At 40.9% G+C, this 21,775-nt stretch overlaps 3 protein-coding genes and 1 long non-coding RNA gene across 4 annotated transcripts; 1 reads left to right on the plus strand and 3 right to left on the minus strand.

Annotated features, from left to right (window-relative positions):
* Window positions 1-890: 890 nt before the first annotated feature.
* On the plus strand, window positions 891-6,038 carry LOC109139171 (cytochrome P450 3A40). The gene is made up of 13 exons (XM_019261805.2): window positions 891-1,027; window positions 1,128-1,221; window positions 1,689-1,741; window positions 1,894-1,993; window positions 2,090-2,203; window positions 2,563-2,651; window positions 2,749-2,897; window positions 3,067-3,194; window positions 3,289-3,361; window positions 3,452-3,612; window positions 5,026-5,252; window positions 5,367-5,529; window positions 5,885-6,038. The coding sequence occupies exons 1-13, from the start codon at window positions 957-959 to the stop codon at window positions 5,972-5,974; spliced, it is 1,512 nt and encodes a 503-aa protein (XP_019117350.2). The 5' UTR covers window positions 891-956; the 3' UTR covers window positions 5,975-6,038.
* Window positions 5,410-7,902, minus strand: LOC113746656 (uncharacterized). Its single transcript, XR_003463024.1, has 3 exons — window positions 7,838-7,902; window positions 5,882-5,970; window positions 5,410-5,524 (listed from the first exon to the last, which is right to left on the minus strand). It is a non-coding gene; the product is annotated as an uncharacterized LOC113746656 (long non-coding RNA).
* Window positions 7,903-8,131: 229 nt separating this feature from the next.
* Window positions 8,132-10,278, minus strand: gpank1 (G patch domain and ankyrin repeats 1). Its single transcript, XM_019261806.2, has 4 exons — window positions 9,661-10,278; window positions 9,438-9,579; window positions 9,273-9,348; window positions 8,132-8,702 (listed from the first exon to the last, which is right to left on the minus strand). Exons 1-4 carry the CDS (start codon window positions 10,042-10,044, stop codon window positions 8,261-8,263), a joined length of 1,044 nt encoding a protein of 347 aa, XP_019117351.2. The 5' UTR covers window positions 10,045-10,278; the 3' UTR covers window positions 8,132-8,260.
* Window positions 10,279-15,356: 5,078 nt separating this feature from the next.
* On the minus strand, window positions 15,357-21,530 carry LOC104928747 (zinc finger protein 420). The gene is made up of 2 exons (XM_010743084.3): window positions 21,259-21,530; window positions 15,357-19,555 (listed from the first exon to the last, which is right to left on the minus strand). The coding sequence occupies exon 2, from the start codon at window positions 19,428-19,430 to the stop codon at window positions 16,413-16,415; it is 3,018 nt and encodes a 1,005-aa protein (XP_010741386.2). The 5' UTR covers window positions 19,431-19,555; window positions 21,259-21,530; the 3' UTR covers window positions 15,357-16,412.
* Window positions 21,531-21,775: the final 245 nt, after the last annotated feature.

The raw sequence follows: 21,775 nt of genomic DNA on the forward strand, positions 1-21,775 counted from the left end.
GGCCTTAGAAACACAGTGTTCAGTGTGTTGTGGACAGGAAGAGGTGGTGGATCGAATTGCAAATCACCAAATTTTGAAAATAACATATTTGCATCAAATATAGATATTAGATTACACTGGGGAAAAATCTGAATTATTTTTTTGTTGTTAGATTTTAATGCTGATTAAAACTAAAATTGGCATGCTGATTCCAAAATTGCAGTCAAGTTTTTTCTCCACAGCTTACCCTCCAGATAAGCAAAATTCCACTGATTAGCTGTAGTAAGACTTGCCAGCTGATCACGATTGGACTCATCTACAGCTACATGGCAACTTGTTTGTCCAGTCACAATTGTTGCCTGTTGTATGTTCAGAAACAACAGTTCTTATAGGCATGGCCTATTTGACATAAGCTGCCATGTTTTATCAACATGATGCACATATAAACTCCAGTAATCAACATGATTGACTGGATCTGATCTGAACCAAAACATAGTGATCTGATCTGATCTTTAACACTTTAGGTAGCATGTTTAGTCACTAAAGGTACACATTTCCAGAATAGTTTAGCATTGTGGGATGAGTCTCCCTAGTTGGACATGACTGAATGCTTCATCAGCTGTAGTTTGATTGGGTTTAGAGGTCCAACAAGACTTTCAGGGTCCATCTTCAAAGGGATAAGGGGAATGGATCATTTCACTAAATCAGAAACTCTCTCTTAATGCACATATAGTTTGTCAAGAGTCTTTTTATTTGAAATACAGATTATCCATTGCAGTTCTGAAGATACTAGACTTCTTTATACTACTTCTAATTAAATAATATTGCATATGCTAAATGCTGCTTGGTCAATTATTGACCTGAAATTGTCTCCCACACACTTCCTCTACTGACGTAACAGATCTGTTCAGCAGAATATAAAAGCCTCTGGTCATGATTTTAGTTGAACGGCTGCCAGAGAGAGAAAACTTGCAGTGATGGGCTACCTCTTCTATTTCTCCACTGAGACATGGACCCTGCTGGTTGCATTCATCACACTGTTCTTTGTGTAAGTGTTTAAGAATATGTTTCCCAGCTATTTATACTGTGTTGTATCTGTGTGCTTGCTTGTATGTGTGATAACAATATCTTCTCCTCTACCCCTGTAGGTACACCTACTGGACATATGGAACATTTAGGAAAATGGGCATCCCTGGTCCCAAACCAGTCCCATTTTTTGGCACTATGCTAGCATATAGAAAGGTTGGTAAACATACAGAGACAATACACCAGATTTATACCAATATATAGAGGTATAGCAGGGTAAATATTGGTACAATGGAACACACTTACTAACTAACTAATTACTAATTACTTGCTAATAGTGTAAGTAAAGCATAAGTATCTGAGTTAAGTTATTACATTTTGACAGTGAAAGTTCCATTTTACCAATGGTTGGTAATGGTCTCAAAATGAAGCATTTGAAGTATGATTTGTGAGTGTTAAAAGTTTATTTTATAGTCATATAATAGAATGGAATTAGCTTTGACATGCAGCATGTACTGACTTCAGTCTATTCCTTATATATCCTTCAGAATTTAACACTGTCATTGTTAATGTTTTACATATTTAAATATAACTGTTCATGCCACAAGTGTCCCCACCATGTTAAAGAGGATTGAAGATTGGTGTTCAATTAATATCATGTATATTATTATTCTTGTGTTTAGGGAATCCCCAACTTTGACACAGAGTGCTTCAAGAAATATGGGAAAATATGGGGGTAAGTCTGCATGTTGTACAGTATGTGTGTGCGTGTGTTTCTGCATACTGTTCTATAATCTCTCTTTATAGTGTTGTATATTATAGATGTGTATGTGATTTGTGTGTTGTTATTTTTCTATTCATGTTCTGTTCTATTCTTTTCATATCTAGCATTTTCGAGGGCCGCCAGCCCATACTGTGCATCACAGATCCTGCTATGATCAAAACTATTCTGATAAAGGAGTGTTACTCTCTCTTCACCAATCGCAGAGTATGCACTCTTACCATATGACACATTCAATAAGCTATTATGGCTGCTGCATTTTAGTTGAACTCTCTTCTTCATTGTTTCCTAACTCTGTTACAGAACTTCCATCTGAACGGGCCAATGTATGATGCCGTGAGCGTCAGTGAGGATGACGAGTGGAAGAGGATCCGCAGTAACCTCTCTCCCTCTTTCACCTCAGGAAAACTGAAAAAGGTACAGCCATCTTCTGCTCTCTACCTCCTCAACCCTTTATTATTGTCATTTGACAAGATTGTCTCTAAAGCAGTGGTTCTCAACCTACTGGCTTGTATCCCCTTAAAATGAAATAATATCTACTTTTGGGCCCCCATCTGTTGATCTATCTGTGGTCTTAGTGTGGACATGAGCTGTCATGATTTCAACCAAAAAGATATTTTTTTCCCATCTTGGATTGTTTTATTTGAAGGATTGTTAGATATCGTAAAAATCTTTAGTCTTTCCTCAGATTTATCCTTGACCACCCGTGTATTCTTATTTCAAGTATTGCAGTTAGCCTGTGTATAACTGTTGAACTGTTCCTGCCTGTGCTTCAGATGTTTGACATAATGAAGGACCACTCTGCTAAACTGGTCAACAGCATGAAAAAGAAGGCAGACAAGGACGAGCCCTTAGAGCTAAAAGAGTAAGAACATGTTATACTCCAACATATTTAAGTTATTCTAGAAAATGCATGAATTCATCATAAAATGACATTCATGACATGTTTTTGTGTTGTTTAGTTTCTTTGGACCCTACAGTATGGATATCATAACCAGCACAGCCTTCGGTGTGGACATAGACTCACTCAACAACCCCTCAGACCCCTTCGTTACCAACATCAAGAAGATGATAAAATTTGACCTGTTCAACCCTCTCTTGGTGCTTGTTGGTACAGAATTTATTTACGGAAAATTCATTTACTTGAGTTATTGTGTCCTTTTCTGGTTGGTAAGCCTTGTATGTGTGTATGGTAACTTCCTGTGAATGTTTAGAGTCAATGCAGTCACTGTCTGTCCTATGTCTTTGTTAAATGTGTTTCTCCTTCTGCTCTCCTTTAGTTTTCTTCCCTTTTATGGGTCCTATTTTTGAGAAGTTGGAGTTTTCCATTTTCCCTAAGTCTGTCACAGACTTCTTTTATGCTGCAGTGCAGAAGATCAAGTCTGACCGAGAGAAGAGCAAACAAAGGGTAAGGCTGTCTGTGCATATCTGTGTGTACATATGTATGTCTATCAGTGGATTCATAAATATAATCAAAGCTATTCTCATATGACTACTTTTAGAGTCATAGAGTGGATTTCCTTCAGCTGATGCTTGACTCTCAGAAGGACCCCAGTGGAGAAGACAAGGATAAAGGTGACACACACATACACGGTATCTGTCTACACACACATAAAAGCAAAACATGAAGATATTCTAAATCATATCTCCTTTCTATCTCCCCAGGTTTAAGCGATCATGAGATCCTTTCTCAAGCAATGACTTTCATCCTTGCTGGTTACGAACCAACCAGCAACTCTCTCACTTTCTTGGCTTACAATCTGGCAACAAACCCTCATGTCATGAAGCGTCTACAGGAGGAAATTGACGCCACTTTCCCTAAGAAGGTCTGTTGAGAGTGGGTGGGGGACTACATTTGAGATGGCAGAAAGGCCTCAAAGTAATTAATTTATATAAAACTGCTTTCATTGATTTTTGGCCACTTGGGGGCAGATATACTCCACATCCAGTTAGCATACACATTACATTTATTTAGCTGATGCTTTTAGTCTAGTGTATTAAATCAAGTGTGCCTGTATTACAGAATGTATGGCAAATGCGTGTAGTCCATGATACGGAGCGAGCAAACCTATTACGCCACTGTAAAATCCCTTTGATCCATAATTTCTGGTTTGTACAAAGCAACTTATAATCAGTCTATTCAACCCAATAATTGCAAGAATCATAAAAGCACTACAGTTTTATCAAAATGCTAAGTGCTACATTTAGACAGATCACAATCAAGCAGAGTGAGATGCTTAATTACACATTCAGCACGGAACATTAACCATAAGGAGTTGTTTTTCTGCCCATCCAATGAATTTAAGTCAAATATTCACTTTCCTATTAGCAGTACTTTGGTTTGCACCAACTCTTGACAGAAGTATGTAGATCATTGTCTACTACTTTGAACAAGGTCTTTTTACAAGCATAATACAAACAGTGACTAATCCCTAGTCACCACCCCCCCACCCACCAGACCTGTACCACTGAGTGAAAGACATTTTGTGTACTTGATAAGATGAGTCACGTAAACAAATATAACAGAGACAGAAAGAACATATGTGACAATAGAAGTAAGAGGTTCACGTGTATTACAGGGTTACATTTTATGTTTCCATTTGATCCACAAATGCCAACAAAGGCTGCCAGATTAGAATAATTTCAGAACAGACCCTTGGAGAGAGTATCATATTTTTTCTAGCTTCAGATGTTGCATAGTCTCTTTAATCCAGTGGGAGTATTAAGGAGGAAGAGGGTCTTTCCATTTGAACAGAATCAGTCGCCTGGCCAGTAGTGTACAAAAGGCCACCACATTGGACTTATAATTACTTAAATTAAATTTACACCCTGTGGTGTAAGACCAAATACAGCAGTAAGAGGATTATCTGCTACTTTAAAGCTAGACATTATGCGTTTAGCTTTAGGTTCATTTTATTTCAAACCTGCAACCTGACAAGAGTTGAAGCAACTATTCAACTTGCTGTACAGGTCCACACAACACGCAGTTGAGATTTGAGTTGTGTGCACATGGTGCACCATTATAAGATGATCTTATTTTGTCTTTTGCTGATGTGTTTAATAATTAAGGTACAGTGCAATTTGTAGTCACACCAATACCTCCATCAATCACCACTGTATGCCTTCAGCGCTTATTGTAACTCCAAACTTTGCCTACTATAACAGAGTGGTAATCTTTTTCTGTGTGGCATGAGTTAGAATTCATAGCAGTCATATGTATGTGTCTGTGTGTTTTTTAGGCTCCAGCTGAATACCAGGCTATGATGCAGATGGAGTATCTAGATAGCGTCATCAACGAGTCTTTCCGATTGTATCCCATTGCTCCACGTCTGGAGCGTGTGACCAAGTCGACTGTGGAGATAAATGGCCTTGTGATTCCAAAAGATATGGTTATCATGATACCTACATGGACCCTGCACCTGGACCCGAGTCTGTGGCCTGAACCAGAGGAGTTCAAACCTGAAAGGTGTCAAAAGGATTTACATGTTTAGGTTTACCCAAACAGCCACAGAGAGGACCTGAGCTCTGCATGCCTCATGTCTGTTATTAATACATTATTATGTGTGTTTGTGTATCTTAGGTTCAGCAAGCAAAACAAGGAGAGTATTAATCCATACACTTACATGCCTTTCGGGGCAGGACCAAGGAACTGCATAGGGACGCGATTTGCTCTGCTGGTGATGAAACTGGCAGTGGTGGAGATCCTCCAGAGATATAGCTTCTCTGTGTGTAAGGAGACTGAGGTACCACAGATATGCTTGTCATTACTTTTTTAATGTTTATTACTTTTTTTATGGTGTATGAGTAGTCCTGTCCAAATGTTTGATAACAATATTGAGGGTTATATAATGCCAAAGGTAGCCAAGCAATAACAGTATAAAGATCTGTCTGTTCAAAGATTAAAAGCCACTAACTACAACTATAAACAAAAACACAATTCATACTTTATCTGACCAAGTATCACATACAGTATGACCAATCATGCATCTGCTCTTTGCACAAGGTTTCCCGCACTCTGTGATACTGCCAGATGTTTGCAGATTTTAAATATCAAGGCTGAATTTTATCTATTGTTGACTTTGACCCTACACCTACCAGGTGCCCTTTGAGATGGATGTCCGAGTCTTTCTAGTCCCAAAACGACCAATCAAACTGAAGCTGGTGCCACGGTCTGAACCTTCAAGCTAAAAAACAAGAAGATAAAGGATAATCATTTTAATTATGTTGTAGACCTCTTGTGAATTAAAAAAAAGATTTTCATCAATTGTTTCAACCTGTCTGTACATGTGTATGAGCTCTTTTTGTGTGTGTGCAACTTGCAGGCGATGAAAATAATAAAAACATTTTAAGGTTTTAAAGATATTAGAGACAACTCTTTCCCAGTAAGTTAAATATTTAAAACATGTGGTCAGTCTGAAATATACAATATACTGTAATGCCACACAACAGCACCATAAACTGTCTCTATGTTTGACCTTGCAGTTAAATCAACACTTCTCTAATAACAAAAGCTTTATCAAGGGAAGTACTGATATTTATTGCAGGCTAATTGCACAGGCTTTAATTAGATTTTGCAGGTGTTTATGTATGTCTTTCCATCAACTGAAAAATATGAGACTGAATTAAAAAGGCAGTGGTGGAGGAAGTATCCAGATCAGCCGACAGTTTAAGACAGACTTGAAAGATTGGTCTTTTATTATTTCTTCTCTCACTAATGTTCTCTCATCTTCTCAGTGTCATGCAGCCTCAGTGGTGCGATGTGTGTTGTAACACATACAGCGGCAGCTTGTCATCTCATCTCTCCTCCACATCCAAAACTGATCTCAGTTTTTCTCTATCACGTCATGTTTTTTAACTATAGGATCCCCGTTTTCTTAAAAAAAATGGAAAATTTACTTAACAGATATGTGCTTGTTTTCACTAAACAAACGCAAAGAACAAAAGTTCTGTGCAATGATCTTTTTGCTCTCGCCACACCATGGGGATACCAAATGCCAACTTTTTACGTGTTCCTTTGGTCCACATCCGTAAACTCTCGACACACTGCTTGCACACTTTGTGAGGGTCCCATGGCTTGTCTTGATCGTCGAGTTTTACTTTAAAATATGCAACATATGCTTGTTTGACAAATGCACTGATGTTTGCCCTCTGACTTGGAATGGTGAAACTACCACAAATATAGCAAAAGGAGTCAGGGTTGTTTGTTACGACGAGAGAAGTAGCAGGAGCAGACATGATCTGGAACAAAGGAAATATATACCTATGTAAATAAAACACTAAGATGGAATAGTTACAAGCTTTGAAAACTACAAAAACAGCATCAAACCAAACAAAACTTACAACGGTATGCCCATGGTTACAAGGTTAAGAGAAAAGCCAGCACAAATCCTCTTAATTCCTACTATGCCAGCTTTCTGTTTGCAGATATTGATAGTACTGACCTATTGGGAGCTGTACACACCTCTCACCACACTGTCTCAATTGTGACTGCACAAACAAGTTGCTACATAGCTGTAGATGAGTCCAATCGTGATCAGCTGGCAAGTCTAATCGGTGGAATTTTGCTTATCTGGAGGGTAAGCTGTGGAGAAAAAACTTGACTGCAATTTTGGAATCAGCATGCCAATTTTAGTTTTAATGAGCATAAAAATCTAATTCAAATTGTTCCCCAGTGCTATTATTATGCTTAGCATTATTACTACCATTAGTCATAACTCCATTGAAGATTATAGTTTGAAATAATACTGCTTGGTGATGTTGCCATGCAGTATTTTTTTCATGACAGTAAAATTATGTATGCATTTTTCTGATGTGATTTCCATAGTTATGTCCTTTTGTTGCTATTGTTAAACTTTGTTTATTTTGTTCACTTTAACGAACGGATGCTGTGTGTCGTCTGTCTGCGCTCTCTCATTAGGCTCATTTGATGTGACATGTCTTCTGCTGTGCAGAGAATTGCGGGTCAGAATAACCAGAAACATGTGCTGGCTGAGGGAACTAGTAAATCTTTTTTCTGGCACGCTAAGTATTATACTATATAGCACTACTCACCATAAACCTGAGGAGAGATGTAATCAGCCACACTAAATGAAAACAGAGACTCAATTACCTGAGACCACATGTTGTCTCTTTTGAGGGTTACAGGTCTCTGATCTCGAAAGGTGAGGACATGAGTGCCTTGCCTTTGGCAAACATCAACAGTCACGTGTGTTAATTTAGGTGAAAGGGGAACCTGGAGCATTTACAGTCTTAGTGGGTCAAAAGTACACAAGATCAGGGTAAAGATGAAATCAATCAAAGCCACATTTAGTCATTGCATAACAGACTCAATGAATGGACACAGTATCAGCTTGAGGTAGGGTAAAGGTATTTGTATTATACTCCATGTAATACATGTATTGCTCTCAATTAAAAAACAAAGCAAAACCAGGTATAATTTGCGTAAATGTGTAGAAAAGTCACTGTGTGCAGGTGTCAAAGATAAAAAGAGGCACGGAAATCTCTTTCCCAGTTCTTATCTTTTTGCTCCTTTCTCCTACTTTCTTCTTTCCTCTGTCCTTTTCCTCCACTCTTCTCTTTCTCCTTGGATGGTAGTTTCACTGCGTCGTGATCCCTGGCTTGGAAATGTGTAACTTTGGCTCTTTTCATCTGTCCGTAGCCCAGACCTTCATTGTCTCTTTTCAGCACAGTTGACACTGGCTGTTTTGTCCCCTCTCCCTCTGGCCCCAGCCCTGTCCCTGGTTTCCAGCCACAACGTACCATCATTTTGTAGCTGTTGCTGGACGGGGGGAGGCAGTAGTAGGGGCTGGGTGGAGGACGCTGCAAACTGAACTGATGTAGAGTGGAGGAGAGATGAGATGACAAGCCGCCGCTGTACTCGTTACAACACACATCGCACCACTGACGCTGGGCGGCACTGAGAAGATGAGAGAACATTAGTGAGAGGAGAAATATTAAAAGGAACAATCTTATAACAACAGTCAGGTGCGCACATGTACAAGAAGGGGAACCAAATCTACAGTCTGTCCAGAAAGGTGTTTGAAACTTTATCTTAAGCTAATCTGCAGCTTGAGTTAGTCAAACCAAGTGTGGATCTTTCAAAATGACTGTTTTTGGGTGCTATCAGGTGGATAACATTGAGCAAAGGGCCTGGGCAGTAAGGACGCAGACCTGGAAGTTCACCCAGTACCAGATGAGCTTCCTGTGGCCCTGACAAACCAGTGATTACATGATAACATTTACCACCTCTCACCAAAACACCTGCTGCATTGCCTAATTCATAATATAATTTTAATGTATGGTTTTAACGGTTAGTTTGGCAAATTTGATGTTTTCAACTTGAAAATGGCAATCCAGTTATTGAAGGAAATGCCTGTGCTTCTATTTCCATCAAGAATAGTGATCTCATCATATTTTGTACAGACTATATGTAATGAATAAACATTTTGTTCAGCTCGGTTTAAACTGTATGCAACAATGTGCTAACCTGTTATCAGACGGTATGTCTCTCTGTGTACTTTCCCCGTAGCTCTCAAACTCCTCCAATATGTCACTGTGGCCAGCTGGGGGGGTGGAAAAAAAACAAACAGACATGGATGAGTTCAGCTTCATTGTAAACACAGAAATCTAGAGTTTGTTTGTGTAGTTTTACCTTCCAGTGCCAGATCTCTGGCATCCCTGCCCTGCGTATCAACCACTCCAACCCACGCCGCTTCACGTTGCAGCAGCAGCCTCACCGCAGCTCTTTGTCCTGACCAGCTTGCACACATCACCGCCGTCCAGAAGTAAGTGTCCTGGAGAGGAGATCATCAGGACTTTAAACAAATACAAATATATTTAAAAACACAGACACAGTGAGCGTGAGAGTACTGTACCTGGAAGTTGATGTCAGCCCCCTTTGAGAGCAGGTCTCTGAGGCTGGAGACGTCCCCCTCATGGGCACAGCGGAGCAGCCTCAGACCCAGGAGCTGCATGGAGCTTTCTGAGGTCTCTCTTCTTTGGCTGCCTTCACTTTCATTACTACCTGAGCTGGTTTGACCCCGGTGCATCTCTGCAGCTCTTCCTCTCCTCCTCACTCTCCTGCTGTGCCCTCTGCCATCATCTTTCCTGTGCGCTTTATCATCTTTCATCAGGTTTTCATAGAAGTGCCTGGCCTCTTTCCCACTGAGCACACAGCCTGATGTGGAGCTGGACTGTTCACCTGTGTCAATGCTAAACACATCCTGCCCACTGGCAGGAGTAAAGCCTAAAGCAGCCATAACAAGTGACTGTAGCTTTATGAGTATCACAATAAGACCTCAATAACTTTACATTACCCACGTGGCTTCAGGAATTATCCACATAGCGACGTGAACTTCAAGAAGAAGTGCCTGATTTCTTTAATAATGAAGCCACTACTCCAAGCTAACGTTACAGCCTCCTCAGTGTTTCCCCTTTCTTCCTGTTTGTGAACAACACTAGCTACGTCACTAAAGGTGAGTGCTGCCACCTGTCGGACCGGATGTTCACGCGCCGCTGACACTCCATGTGGCGTTTGAAAAATTTTCTTCTTCTTCTTTGTTGTTTTACTTCTATTTTACTTCTTCCTTTTAAATTCTTTTTTATTAACCCACTTAAAACAAGATATCTCTTCCTCCCTTCTCTAAATTTCCCACATTGTGTTACACTCTTGTCTCTACATCAGGCAGGGCCGGTCCTAGCTATGGGCAATGTGGGCGGCCGCCCAGGGCGCATTCTCCGTGGGGGGCGCACGAACGGCCGAAAAAGCAAAAATACGATACCGCTCATTAAGTTAGCGGAGCGGGCGCCCCGGGAGCGGGGTGTTGACAAGGCAGAGGGGGGCGTCGGACAGACCGATGGGGGCGCACGCATCCAGGGGCGCACGGCGCATCCAGGGGCGCACGGGCGGCCGTTAGGGCGCACGAGAAAATGTTCGCCTCGGGGGGTGGGGGGGGTTCGCCCAGGGCGCAAATGTGGCCAGGACCGGCGCTGACATCAGTGGTTCTTAACCTTGTTGGAGGTACCGAACCCCACCAGTTTCATATGCTCATTCACCGAACCCTTCTTTAGTAATGATTTTTTTTACTGGTGCACAAAATGAACCGTGCATTAACATCACCTTGTTCAAATAACAAAACCAACACAGTGCATGAACTCACAACAACTTACCTCAGTGTGACTTCTGCTGTTGCCTTTGAGAGACCAGTTCAGGTAATCGCCTGGCTTCACCTTGTGCACGTGCCTGTTCTGTCATGTCATTGTCCCAGCAAATTATGTCTTACTTTCTTAGTTTTTAGTCAACTCGCCTCCTCGACACGATTGCTCACAACGATTATGTTGTAACCAAAATGGTATAAAACTATGCCAGGGCGGAGTGCATCCACCGATACCCCTGAGATCTGAGCTCCCCCGAACCCCTAGGTCTCGTTATCGAACCCTAGTGTTAAGTAACCCACATTTTCACTGCTTCAGAAAACTAAAGTTTTTATTATACCTAAGTCCGTATCTAAATCATTGGCGATGTTCTAGTATTGCGGAATCCTTTCAACAGTCACATAATAATATCAGTCACACTAGATTCGCCTTGCTACCAACTTAAGACATCTCCATGAGTTAAAAGGGCTTATGTCCCAACACAGATCCGGAAAGTGACCATGCTTTATGTCTCCAGTAGAACTTCTACTGTAATGGTCTTATGACTGGACTCCCCCAAAAATCAAACAGCTGCAGCTCATTCAGAACGCAGCAGCTCGAGTTTTGACCAGAACAAAGAGATCAGAACACATCACCCCAGTTCTTAAGTCTTTACACTGGCTCCCAGTTAGCCACAGAATAGATTTTAAAGTTCTGCTACTAGTTTACAAATCACTGAATGGTTTAGGCCCACAATACATAAACGACATGTTAGTAGAATATAGACCCAGTAGGGCTCTGAGATCTACTGACTCAGGTCAGATAGTGGAGCACAGAGTTCAAACCAGACACGGTGAAGTGTCTCACAACTGGAACAAACTACCAGCAGGACTGAAATCAGCCCCAACTCTGAGCACTTTTAAATCCAGGTTAAAAACTTTTCTCTTTTCACGTGCTTATGGCTGAGCTCTTTTAAAGAATTTTTAAAGAATTTTTAATCATAATCCAGTGATTCGTTTAATGTTTTAAATAGTTTTTCAAATTTGCTGTTTTAATGATTTTAAATGACATTCGGATGTTTTTAATTACATTTTTTTTTCTATTTCTATTGCTTGTCTTAATGTCCAATGTTTTTCTTTGCCTCTGTAAAGCACTATGAATTGCCTTGTGTACGAATTGTGCTATACAAATAAACTTGCCTTGGCTTGCCTTGAAACTATTCCCCACTGTTCCCGCCTTCCTCAGCCCTGCTATCATCTCTTCCCTCTCTTCCCTTTCATATCCATTCACAAGCAACAATCACATGGTCCACTGTCTCTCTCTCCCCACAGCTACACCGATCAGTTGGATGTTTTCCTAATATATTGAGTGTGTTATTCAGTTTACTGTGTCCTATTCTTATTCTGCTGAGTGACTCCCATCCACTCCACGAGGTGCTGGACAGACTCAGGAGCACCTTCAGCCAGAGACTGCTGGCACCAAGATGCTCCACAGAGAGACACAAGAAGTGTTTCCTACCTGTGGGCATCAGTCTCTACAACTCCTCCCTAAATTCTTTATAAGGTTTTAGATTTACATACTGCATATCTCACTGTTACTTGGTTTTTATTTTACTGTCACTGGTTTTATTTAACTGTTATTTATACATGTGTATATAGTGTTAAAATAGGATATTGTATAGGTGTATATTGTTAAAGTTTTGTTTTCTCACTATCTCACTTAACGTTTGGGAGCTGCGGTAACGAAAACAATCTCCCTGCGGGGATTAATAAAGTACTTCTGATATCTCCATTGCTGTTTATAGTTAGTTAATGATTTGCTGCCGCTGTGCATCTGTGTCTCTCTATCTCTATCACAGGTTCCACTGCTACTGTAATCATTTTATCAGTCATTGTAATTCATTGGCATTTTGTCAGTCATTGTAATTGTACAATATGTTTGTGTTAATTTATTCTGTACATGTGACATCTATTTCACGTCTGTCTGTCATGGGAGAGGGATCCCTCCTCTGTGGCTCTTCCTGAGGTTTCTTCCCCCTTTTTTCCCTGTTAAAGGTTTTTTGTGGGCAAGTTTTTCCTCACTCGAACCGAGGGTCTAAGGACAGAGGGTGTCACTCCCTGTACAGATTGTAAAGCCCTCCGAGGCAAATGTACTTTGTGACTTTGGGCTATACAAATAAAATCTGATTTGATTTTGATTTGATGATCACCTGCTCTGCTCTGCTACCTCTCCTACTACACCTTATAATTGATATAAATGTCTCCCTTTTTCCTGGTTCTTCCAATGTTGTTTCCATTGATTTGATTATTTCCTTCCATATTCAACTTTTTCCTTCTGCTTTTGATAATTTTATTTTCATTTTCACCTCCTCTTTCCTTACTGCCTCCTTAGCAATTTTATCTGCTTTTTCATTCCCTTGTGAGCTGGTAGTCACATGAACGTTATTTCCGTCCCCTGCTGTGTTAATCTGGATGTTTTTAACAGTATTTCATATAATATTTCCTGGTGTGTTTTCGCTGTCCTGTTTTTAAAGCTCAAGAGTGATGAAACTGAACCACTACATATGACTGTCTTCCTGTCCACCCTGTCCTCCACCCATTCTATTGCCAGTAATATTGCACATAGCTCCACCACATATATACTTAAATGATCTGATGTTTTTTTTTTTGATATTGTGTTTGAAGTATCCTTTCAGTATCACAGTGTGTAAGATTTGGGACCTTTATTTTCAGAATAAGACAGAGATGGAATACAATATTCATAACTATGTTTCCATGCATGTATAATCGCCTGAAAATAAGAATCTTTTTGTTTTTGTTACTTAAAAATTTTCCTTTCATATCTACAGTGGGAGCTGGCCCTCTTTCATGGAGGCAACCCACTGAAACACTGTGTTTCTACGGTAGCCCAGAACAGAAAAAACAAATAGTGACTCTAAACAGGGTCCTTAAAGTGTTGTTTCTCCTTTACACTAGGAAGGTGAGGGTGATATGAGGAGATTGCAATGCAGCGAATAGACCACTATATGCAACTCATTTCTACACATTGGACCTTTAAGTTTTGCACTTTTATTTTGCCGTGAGTAAAGGTACATAAGTCTTATCAGTTAAATATGTTAAACTATCAAAAATACCCAATATAATAGAATATCATACGGTCACAATATGATGTATAGTATATTACCGGCATTTTTGGAAGAAGTATTCAGATGATTCACTAAATTAAAAGTAGTAATAAACAGTAGAAATACTACGTCTACTTTTTCTAAGCTTATAATTTTTCTGGTTTTGTTGACACATTAGAGAGGTTTTCATGTAACTATTATGTTCACTACTGAGTTTGTACTTTGCAGTAGTGTTAAACTGGACTACATTATATTTAGAGGTGTTTCTAATATTTTGGCCACACACATTCACATACATTAGAGGGCCATAATTGTACCAGTCTACATAATGAAGTGACCTGTTGGTGTGAATCCATGCACAGCTTTGCATCTTGGCAAAACTGACATCCATCATGACATATTGTGGTTCTCACATATCCTGTCTCTTGAAGCGGCCATGCCTCGTAAAGTTTTTCCCTGCCACTGTCACCAAGTCATGGTTGGAATTGTTGATTCTCTGTAATAAAAGTATAGAGAGCACAGTGTAGACCACTGTGTCACAATATAATTTGTTTTGGTGCATATAAATAAAATCTTATTGATTTAGTTGTGTCTATTTTACTTTTTCTTCTTTCTACATAATTATTAATATTAGTTAGTAACCATTTTGTTGTTTTGACACTTGTATGTTGTTCATTTACTGTTTATGTATTATATATTTTGCACTTTAGTTTTGTATAAATATATTTTATCAGGATGTCATATTTATCAGTAGATATCAGATATAGATATCACTATGCACTATTAATATTACTTATACATTGGCCCCTCTCATTTTATCCCCACAGCCCCCTCATGTGGACAGCTTGATTTTTATTACTTGTAGTGCCTGTGTTCACTCTTTTATGCCCAGATATTCTTCAATGAGGTTCATTTCAGGAGAATTCACTAAAACAGCTCCTGTGGATGATAAATATTTAACTGCATGCCAGAACTGAAGGGTAAACTCCTCTGTTTAACCTTGTTCTTAAATCAACAATATTGATCTCTTAATTTAATTTACCTCTGGAAATTATTTAACCTGACAGCTGAAAGCTTATTTGATTGGGTTTAATCTTGATTAATTATGAATGAGCTGGCTGAGTGACCACTTATTGTCATAGCACTCAACCACAGATGCAGCTTTGAGTAACGAATGGTGATATCGTAACACTTAATAGATACAATTATGGGGTTTATATGAAGACACATAATTCCATTTACACATGTCTGGGTGATTCTCATTTGACTGAATATAATGATGTAGCTTTTACAAACATTGTTCATAAAACTGTGTTAGCAGAGTGAATAATCGATTTATTTTTATGGCACTTTTCTAAACAGTTACAAAATGATTGGTTACAAAGAAGCCTAAACAATTGCAAAAAGTAAAACAAAGCAAACATAATATTATGACAACACATATTGAAGTGGGAGGACAGCAAAATTACTGAAATATGATAGTTTTTAGTGTCATTTGACTGATTATATCCTGTTTAACCATCTACAATGCAAATAATGGAGCAAAAACTCTGGATCTGAAAGAACCGTTCGCATGCCGGTCACTAGTTATTGGTTGGTAAGACAGGTAAGAACGTAGTGTATAAAACCCTCATGCAGAAGAGACTTTGTATTACGTGGTAACGTGATATTGAAGAAAGTCCAGGCAGAAATCTTGCAACCAGCACAACAGTGAAATACTGTTTAGATGACAACAGTGAAGACTTACACGACACAGAGATATCAGTGGTTTTGCATGTTTCAGCCCATTACCAAGTAAGTTAAACGCCACAAAAGAGCACTGCATTCATTAGCTGAAGTCAAACCCAGCAAACATGAAGTCATGAAAATCCTAATATGAACCTTTCCTGGTGTTACAGTTTGACTAATGGGTGTGGAGTCTTTGATATCAGACCTTAAAAGTACAATCCACAATCTGTGGATGTGGGGCAATCTGCAACTATTCGGTTACACACTGCTCCTTTAAAGTAAGGCATTGAAAAGTAGAAACTGTGGTAATGGTTAATAAATAAGGGCCTAGCAATAAATAGTCCTTGTAAAGCTTGTGTTAAAGAGTTGGTGATAGAACAGTGATCAACACTGATTGATCATTTTAAGTGCTTACTCTATGATGGTGTTCCAAAACACAATCACATAACATCATAAATTGACAATTTAGTGTTCATGGCAGCTTTAATCTGCTTTCAGCATATCTTGGTTTCTTATTCTTTCTCAAATAATGCATCTGACTTGCTTCTTAATGCTACCTGCCCCTACAAACATGCAAAGCCACTGGTAAGATCATTCAAAAGCAACAACCAAAGCTTCACTGGAGTTCTGTTACGACAGTATCTAACAGTGGTATTTACTGATGTGTCTGTTTCTGTCCCCGGTTTGTGTGAATGTCTGTCCACAGTGGGTGCAGGAGTATGGCCTCTCTCCTGTGTGTATCCTCATGTGAACATTCAGTTTGTCTTTGCTAACAAAGCGTTTGTTGCAGCAGGTGCATGCGTACGGTTTGTCCCCCGTGTGATAACGCTGGTGCATCTTCAGCTCCGTCATGCGACCGTAAGTTCTGCCGCACTCTGGACACTTGTAGCTGGGACGCACCTCCATGTGCTGCCTGCTGTGCAGCCGCAGCCCGCTGGACGACCTGAAGCTCTTGCTGCACTGCGAACACTGGAAGGGTTTCTCTCCGGTGTGGATGTGGATGTGTAACTTGAGGCTGGCTGCCGAGGGGAAGCCGTTGCCGCAGACGGAGCAGAGGTGAGGTCTCTCGCCTGTGTGGATGCTCAGGTGCTTCTCCAGCTTGTTCTTGTTCAGGAAAGTCCTGCCGCAGACGGGGCAGTTCAATGGCTGTTCTCCCTCATGTGAGCTCATGTGTTCGGTCAGCTCAACTAGCGTAGAGAAAGCGCTGTCACATCGAGTGCACGAGTACGGCCTCTCCTTCTTGAATTTCCTGTGTTTGAGACAGTGCTGCTCTAGATCTTCCTTCTCCTCAAAGGTCTCGATACAACAGGTGCATTGGTGCGGTCTTTCTTCTGTATGAGTCCGCAGGTGATACTTCAAAGCTGTTAACTGTAGAAAGACGCTGTCACAGTGTGGACATCTGGATTCCCGTCTTCCATGGACCATTACGTGCCTCTTGTAGTGAGACAGCTTGATGAAGCGTTTGCGACACAATGAACAATAATACTGTTCATTTTGGTGGCCTTGCTCGTGCTTCTTCAATGCGTACTCCACCTTAAACTTCTTCCCGCAGGTTTTGCAGGTGTAAGACTTTTCATGAACCCCCATGTGCGTCTCCAGTTCTTCCGGACTATTGAATTTTTCATTACATTTCGGACAAGTGCCACTGTTTTCTTTCACATGAATCTCCAGGTGTTTGTTGAGGTCTTCCGGAAATGCGAAATGCTTCTGACAATCAGGGCACGTGTAACACTCGCCGTTTGATGCTTTGCGATGGGTCACTATGTGTCTTTTCAAATGATACATTCGACCAAATACTTTGCCGCAATCGCCGCAGACGAGGCTTCGAGGGCTGGCCTGAATCTTCTTATGTAGTTTAAGATGACTCACAAGTGCAGCCTTCTCCTTGAACTGTTTTTCACATGCAAGACATGTCAGGCCTTCAACTGTGTGAGTCCTCTTGTGTGCTTTCAGTTCCAGCCAGGTACTTAAACTTTTCCCACACTTAGAACAGATATACTGACCCAGGCCATGTTGGTTCCTCAGGTGCCGGGTCATGTGGTAGGACTGGCTGAAAGTCAAAGAACAGACTGGGCAGCTGAACGGTTTCTCCTTTGTGTGTGTCCTCATGTGTCTGGCGAGTTTGTTTGGCCCTCTGAAGCGCCTGTCAACACAGATGGGACAGAAATGGCCTTTTGTTTTAGTCTTAGAGGCAACCTTTTCTTTCTGACTGCCTCCATCCTGAGATGCAGCTCCATCAGCATCCTTACCCTCTGTCTTAACACTAACTACAGATCCTTTATCCTGAGAATCACTAGAACCGGAGTCTTCATCATTCTCAGCATTGCAATCATCACTCTCGTGACTATCCTTGTTACGTGACTGAATTATTTCTTGGTTTTTCACTTCATCACACTGCTGGGAACTCTGTCCCTCTGTCAGGGCAGACCGGTCATGACTATAAAACGCCCCATTGTCTGTGGATTTTTCGTGGCAGTCGATTCGTGACAGAACTTGCGACGCGTGCGTCTTCTTGTGACTTTGTAGCTCTTCAGTGCTCTGGAAACTTGTCACACATATGGTGCAGACGTGAGGTCCTGCGCTGTGCTGGTTCCTGAGGTGTCGGGTCATGTGATAGGACTGGCTGAAGGTCACGGCACAGATGGGGCAGCTGAACGGTTTCTCCTTCGTGTGCATCCTCATGTGTCTGGTGAGCTTGTTTGCATCTTTGAAGTACCGGTCGATACAGATAGGACAGTGGGGGCCTTTTAGTTTAGTCGAAGAGTCTTCATCTTTATCATCACTAGCTTTATCTTCCTCTTTAATCCTCTGTGGCGATGAGGACAAGGCCCCAATATCATCACTTGCATTCCTAGACTTGTCTTCATCATCATCACTATAATATAGCTTGTCATTGGCATAATAGTAATTATCCTTGTAATGGGATCTTCGTGCTGATTTAGCCGTCTGTGGTTTTGTTTTGATTTTCGTCCTCCTCTCTCCACGCCGAGGTCGTCCTCTTTTGGCCTTTTTTTGAACAGGAGGGTCTAAATCATCTCCAATGTCCACACTGACTTCGTGAATACTAAACAGTTCAGATTCATTAGAAGCACATTCAACCTCTCTACCAATAACCAACGCCTTGTCCAAGGTCAGAGTTTCCCTTTCAAACAGCAGCCTCTCTTTGAGCTGCAGGCAGTTTGTTTTCTCAATCAGCTGATCCAGGATCAGCTGGTCTTGTAAGTCTTCATAGTTGCAAGGCCTCAGCAGTTCTTCTAAGGCAGACACAAACTGATCCACGGTCTCTCCAGGCATCTGAGTCCTCTGATGAAATTTTAGGCGGTACATCTGAGAAGTGTGATGAGAGCTGAAGTAAACAGTCAGTGCTGATATGGCTGCAGCGTACGTGGTTTCACTCTGGATCAGTGTTGTGAAGATACGCTGGCCCTCTGGGCCAAGGCAGTGCTCTAGGAGCACACACCTACTGGAGTCAGTGAGCTCGCTTTCACCGAGAGCTTCAACGTAGTGTTCAAAAGATTTAACCCACTTATGCCAAGGCATGGTTGGTTCACCATGGACAGGTAAGAAAGGTGGAGGTGGGGATAGGATTATCAGCAGTGGCTGTGGGAGTGGCTCCTGTTTCATCCCCTCGTCATCGACTTCAACAGTCACTTCACCCATTGTTAGTTTTTGGTATGTGGTTTTTAGGCTAATTTATTTCTTCTTAGACTCAATTAGGATGTGACCCTCTTTGGTCCGTGTTCAGGCTCCTGATGCTTCATCTCACTCAGGTCAGTCTAGGAAAACTGGAGAAGAAACAAAAAAGTTAGTTACAGGCTCTGTTAATTTTTCCGTAATTTCTCTCTGCTGCACTGAAATATACATTTACAGTTCCAGGTTTATTTTTAGGTGCACCTTACTAAAACTAATTCAGTCTACTACAACACTTCTGGAACAAATCCTACCTTGACAGAGGTTATAATGTTCAATGAAACTGTAAAAACAGGTGATTTGGAGACAGATTTTAAGAAAAATTCATGCAGATGCTTAATTCACTTTTAACCAAGCTCCACTGGCTCCTATATTTCACAGTACTACGTACTGTTATATTTCTATTTAATGCTATTTTATACTACATTTAAGGGAGGGAAATATCATGCATCTTACACCAATTCATTTATCTGATAGTTGTAGTTACTTTTCAGATTAAGGTTTTACAGAAGAAAACATATACATTTATAAAATACAACAAATCATTTAAAAGTAAACTAGTGATTCACAATGTTTAAGGCTTGTGACAAGTTACAAAACAAGAGTGTCTAGTCAGGACACATTTAAATAATACAGGATATAAAACTTTATAGTTATTTGAAATTATTGTTTCTTTCCAATATTTCTCAAAACAAACAAAGATGGAGAATAGTCTAACAACTGAAAACAAATTTGCGTATCACATTTTGAAGCTCAAAAATATGTGGCTCTGGCCACTGCCATGTCGGCAGTCCTGCTTCTTCACGGCTAATCTAAAAGTCGGCAAAGACGTGGATCATTGATGGACTTGAGACCTGAGCTTGAAACATCTGTAACAGCACCTACCTGTCAATCAAAGTGGGTAATTGTGCTACGTTATGATAATTACGCTGTTAAGTATAACATTAAACCTTAATAGAATTTACAAGGGTCAGTACAGTTGTCATGAACATGGAAAATAGCTATAGAGACCAAAACTGTTTTTTGTACCAGGCTGTAAACATGTTTATTTCTGCTGTGAAGTTGGACATTTTAACATTTAACATGATTGACTTGTTTTGTAGCCAGCCTCAAGTGGACGTTTGAGGAACTGCAGTTTCTGGGCACCTCTGCATTGGATTCACTTCACAGCCACAGAGGTTTCCGCTTGATCACAATATTTACTGCTGGTGATTTGTACGCTATCGCTATTTGATGCGAGATTAAAAGCCACTATAAAAATGTGCTAAAGGCCATTTACTGCCCAAGACACGTAAAAACAAAGAGATAATTAATTTAATTATTATATTTGAAATATATATACTCAATGATGATGGTTTAATAATTTTATATTGGTGTTTACCTATTGTTTAGGGGGGCCCCTGTCAGTCGTGGGCCCTTTGAATTGTCCTAACTTTCCCCCCCTATATGGCGCCCCTGCTTCCAACAGTTGAGCCTGTAGTGACCGGGGCCCTGTCAGGGGGTCTGGGGGCCTTCATAGAGCCCCCTGGTCCTTTTGTAGTTTGACAGCACGGACTGAAGGGGGGGGGGCTTGTATTTCTAGCTCCGTCCCTGCCAACTGGAAGACACACAAACCAAACGAACCTCTGTGCGCTAACGGTTTCCAACCGTCGTGTTGCGCTTGGTAAACGGCTCATCTCCCTGACGTCAAACTGTTGCTGCAGCCACAGAGGAAAGAGCAGAGTACTGTGCAGAGTACTGCGCAGAGTACTGTGCAGAGTATTAAGCAACAATCGAGGAGGAGGAGACGAAAACTCACCGAGACCAAACTGGGTCACAAGTCACGACGCGCACGGAGGCAGACAGCGGGGTAACGGCCGCTCCGGCTCCGAGCCGCGCAGCGTGACAAACGGCCGTTAGAGTCCGCAGGTGCCGTTCAGTGCAGCGCGGAGGTTTGAACGTGTTTGTTCATTAAATGTTTTCGCTTTCACACCAAAACAATGAAAAATCATCAAGCAAAAACATCTATCCGCCATACTGACAGTCCTTCTTCCGGACACCCACAACGTCTCCCCTGACTCTGTCTCACCGCCTCACAGCACCCACTGCTGGATGGGAGACACGATCCGTGGCAGTGGCATTCAAAACAACTTCTCTACCATAAAGTGACAGATTTTAAAACATTTTGATCCTACACGGATGTATAATCAGGTGAATGGTGTCTCTGTCATTCCCACTCTTTTCTTGCACTACTTTGTGCTCCACACCATCAACTGTGTCACTTATTTTGGTGAAACTTCCAGCTCTCTGTGATTTACAGAGTTGTAGCTGCTGTT

Source organism: Larimichthys crocea, chromosome X (assembly GCF_000972845.2).
Source record: "Larimichthys crocea isolate SSNF chromosome X, L_crocea_2.0, whole genome shotgun sequence".
In the NCBI taxonomy this organism is placed as follows: Eukaryota; Metazoa; Chordata; class Actinopteri; family Sciaenidae; genus Larimichthys; species Larimichthys crocea.

Excerpts from the sequence above, each read along its gene's own strand:
- LOC109139171 (XM_019261805.2), top strand. The coding sequence starts at position 957 with ATGGGCTACCTCTTCTATTTCTCCACTGAGACATGGACCCTGCTGGTT. Across the intron at positions 1,222-1,688 it reads CTATGCTAGCATATAGAAAG|GGAATCCCCAACTTTGACAC; the intron begins GTTGGTAAACAT and ends TCTTGTGTTTAG. Across the intron at positions 2,652-2,748 it reads GAGCCCTTAGAGCTAAAAGA|TTTCTTTGGACCCTACAGTA; the intron begins GTAAGAACATGT and ends TGTGTTGTTTAG.
- gpank1 (XM_019261806.2), bottom strand. The coding sequence starts at position 10,044 with ATGGCTGCTTTAGGCTTTACTCCTGCCAGTGGGCAGGATGTGTTTAGC. Across the intron at positions 9,349-9,437 it reads CAGAGATCTGGCACTGGAAG|CTGGCCACAGTGACATATTG; the intron begins GTAAAACTACAC and ends CCACCCCCCCAG. Across the intron at positions 8,703-9,272 it reads GACATACCGTCTGATAACAG|TGCCGCCCAGCGTCAGTGGT; the intron begins GTTAGCACATTG and ends TCATCTTCTCAG.
- LOC104928747 (XM_010743084.3), bottom strand. The coding sequence starts at position 19,430 with ATGGGTGAAGTGACTGTTGAAGTCGATGACGAGGGGATGAAACAGGAG.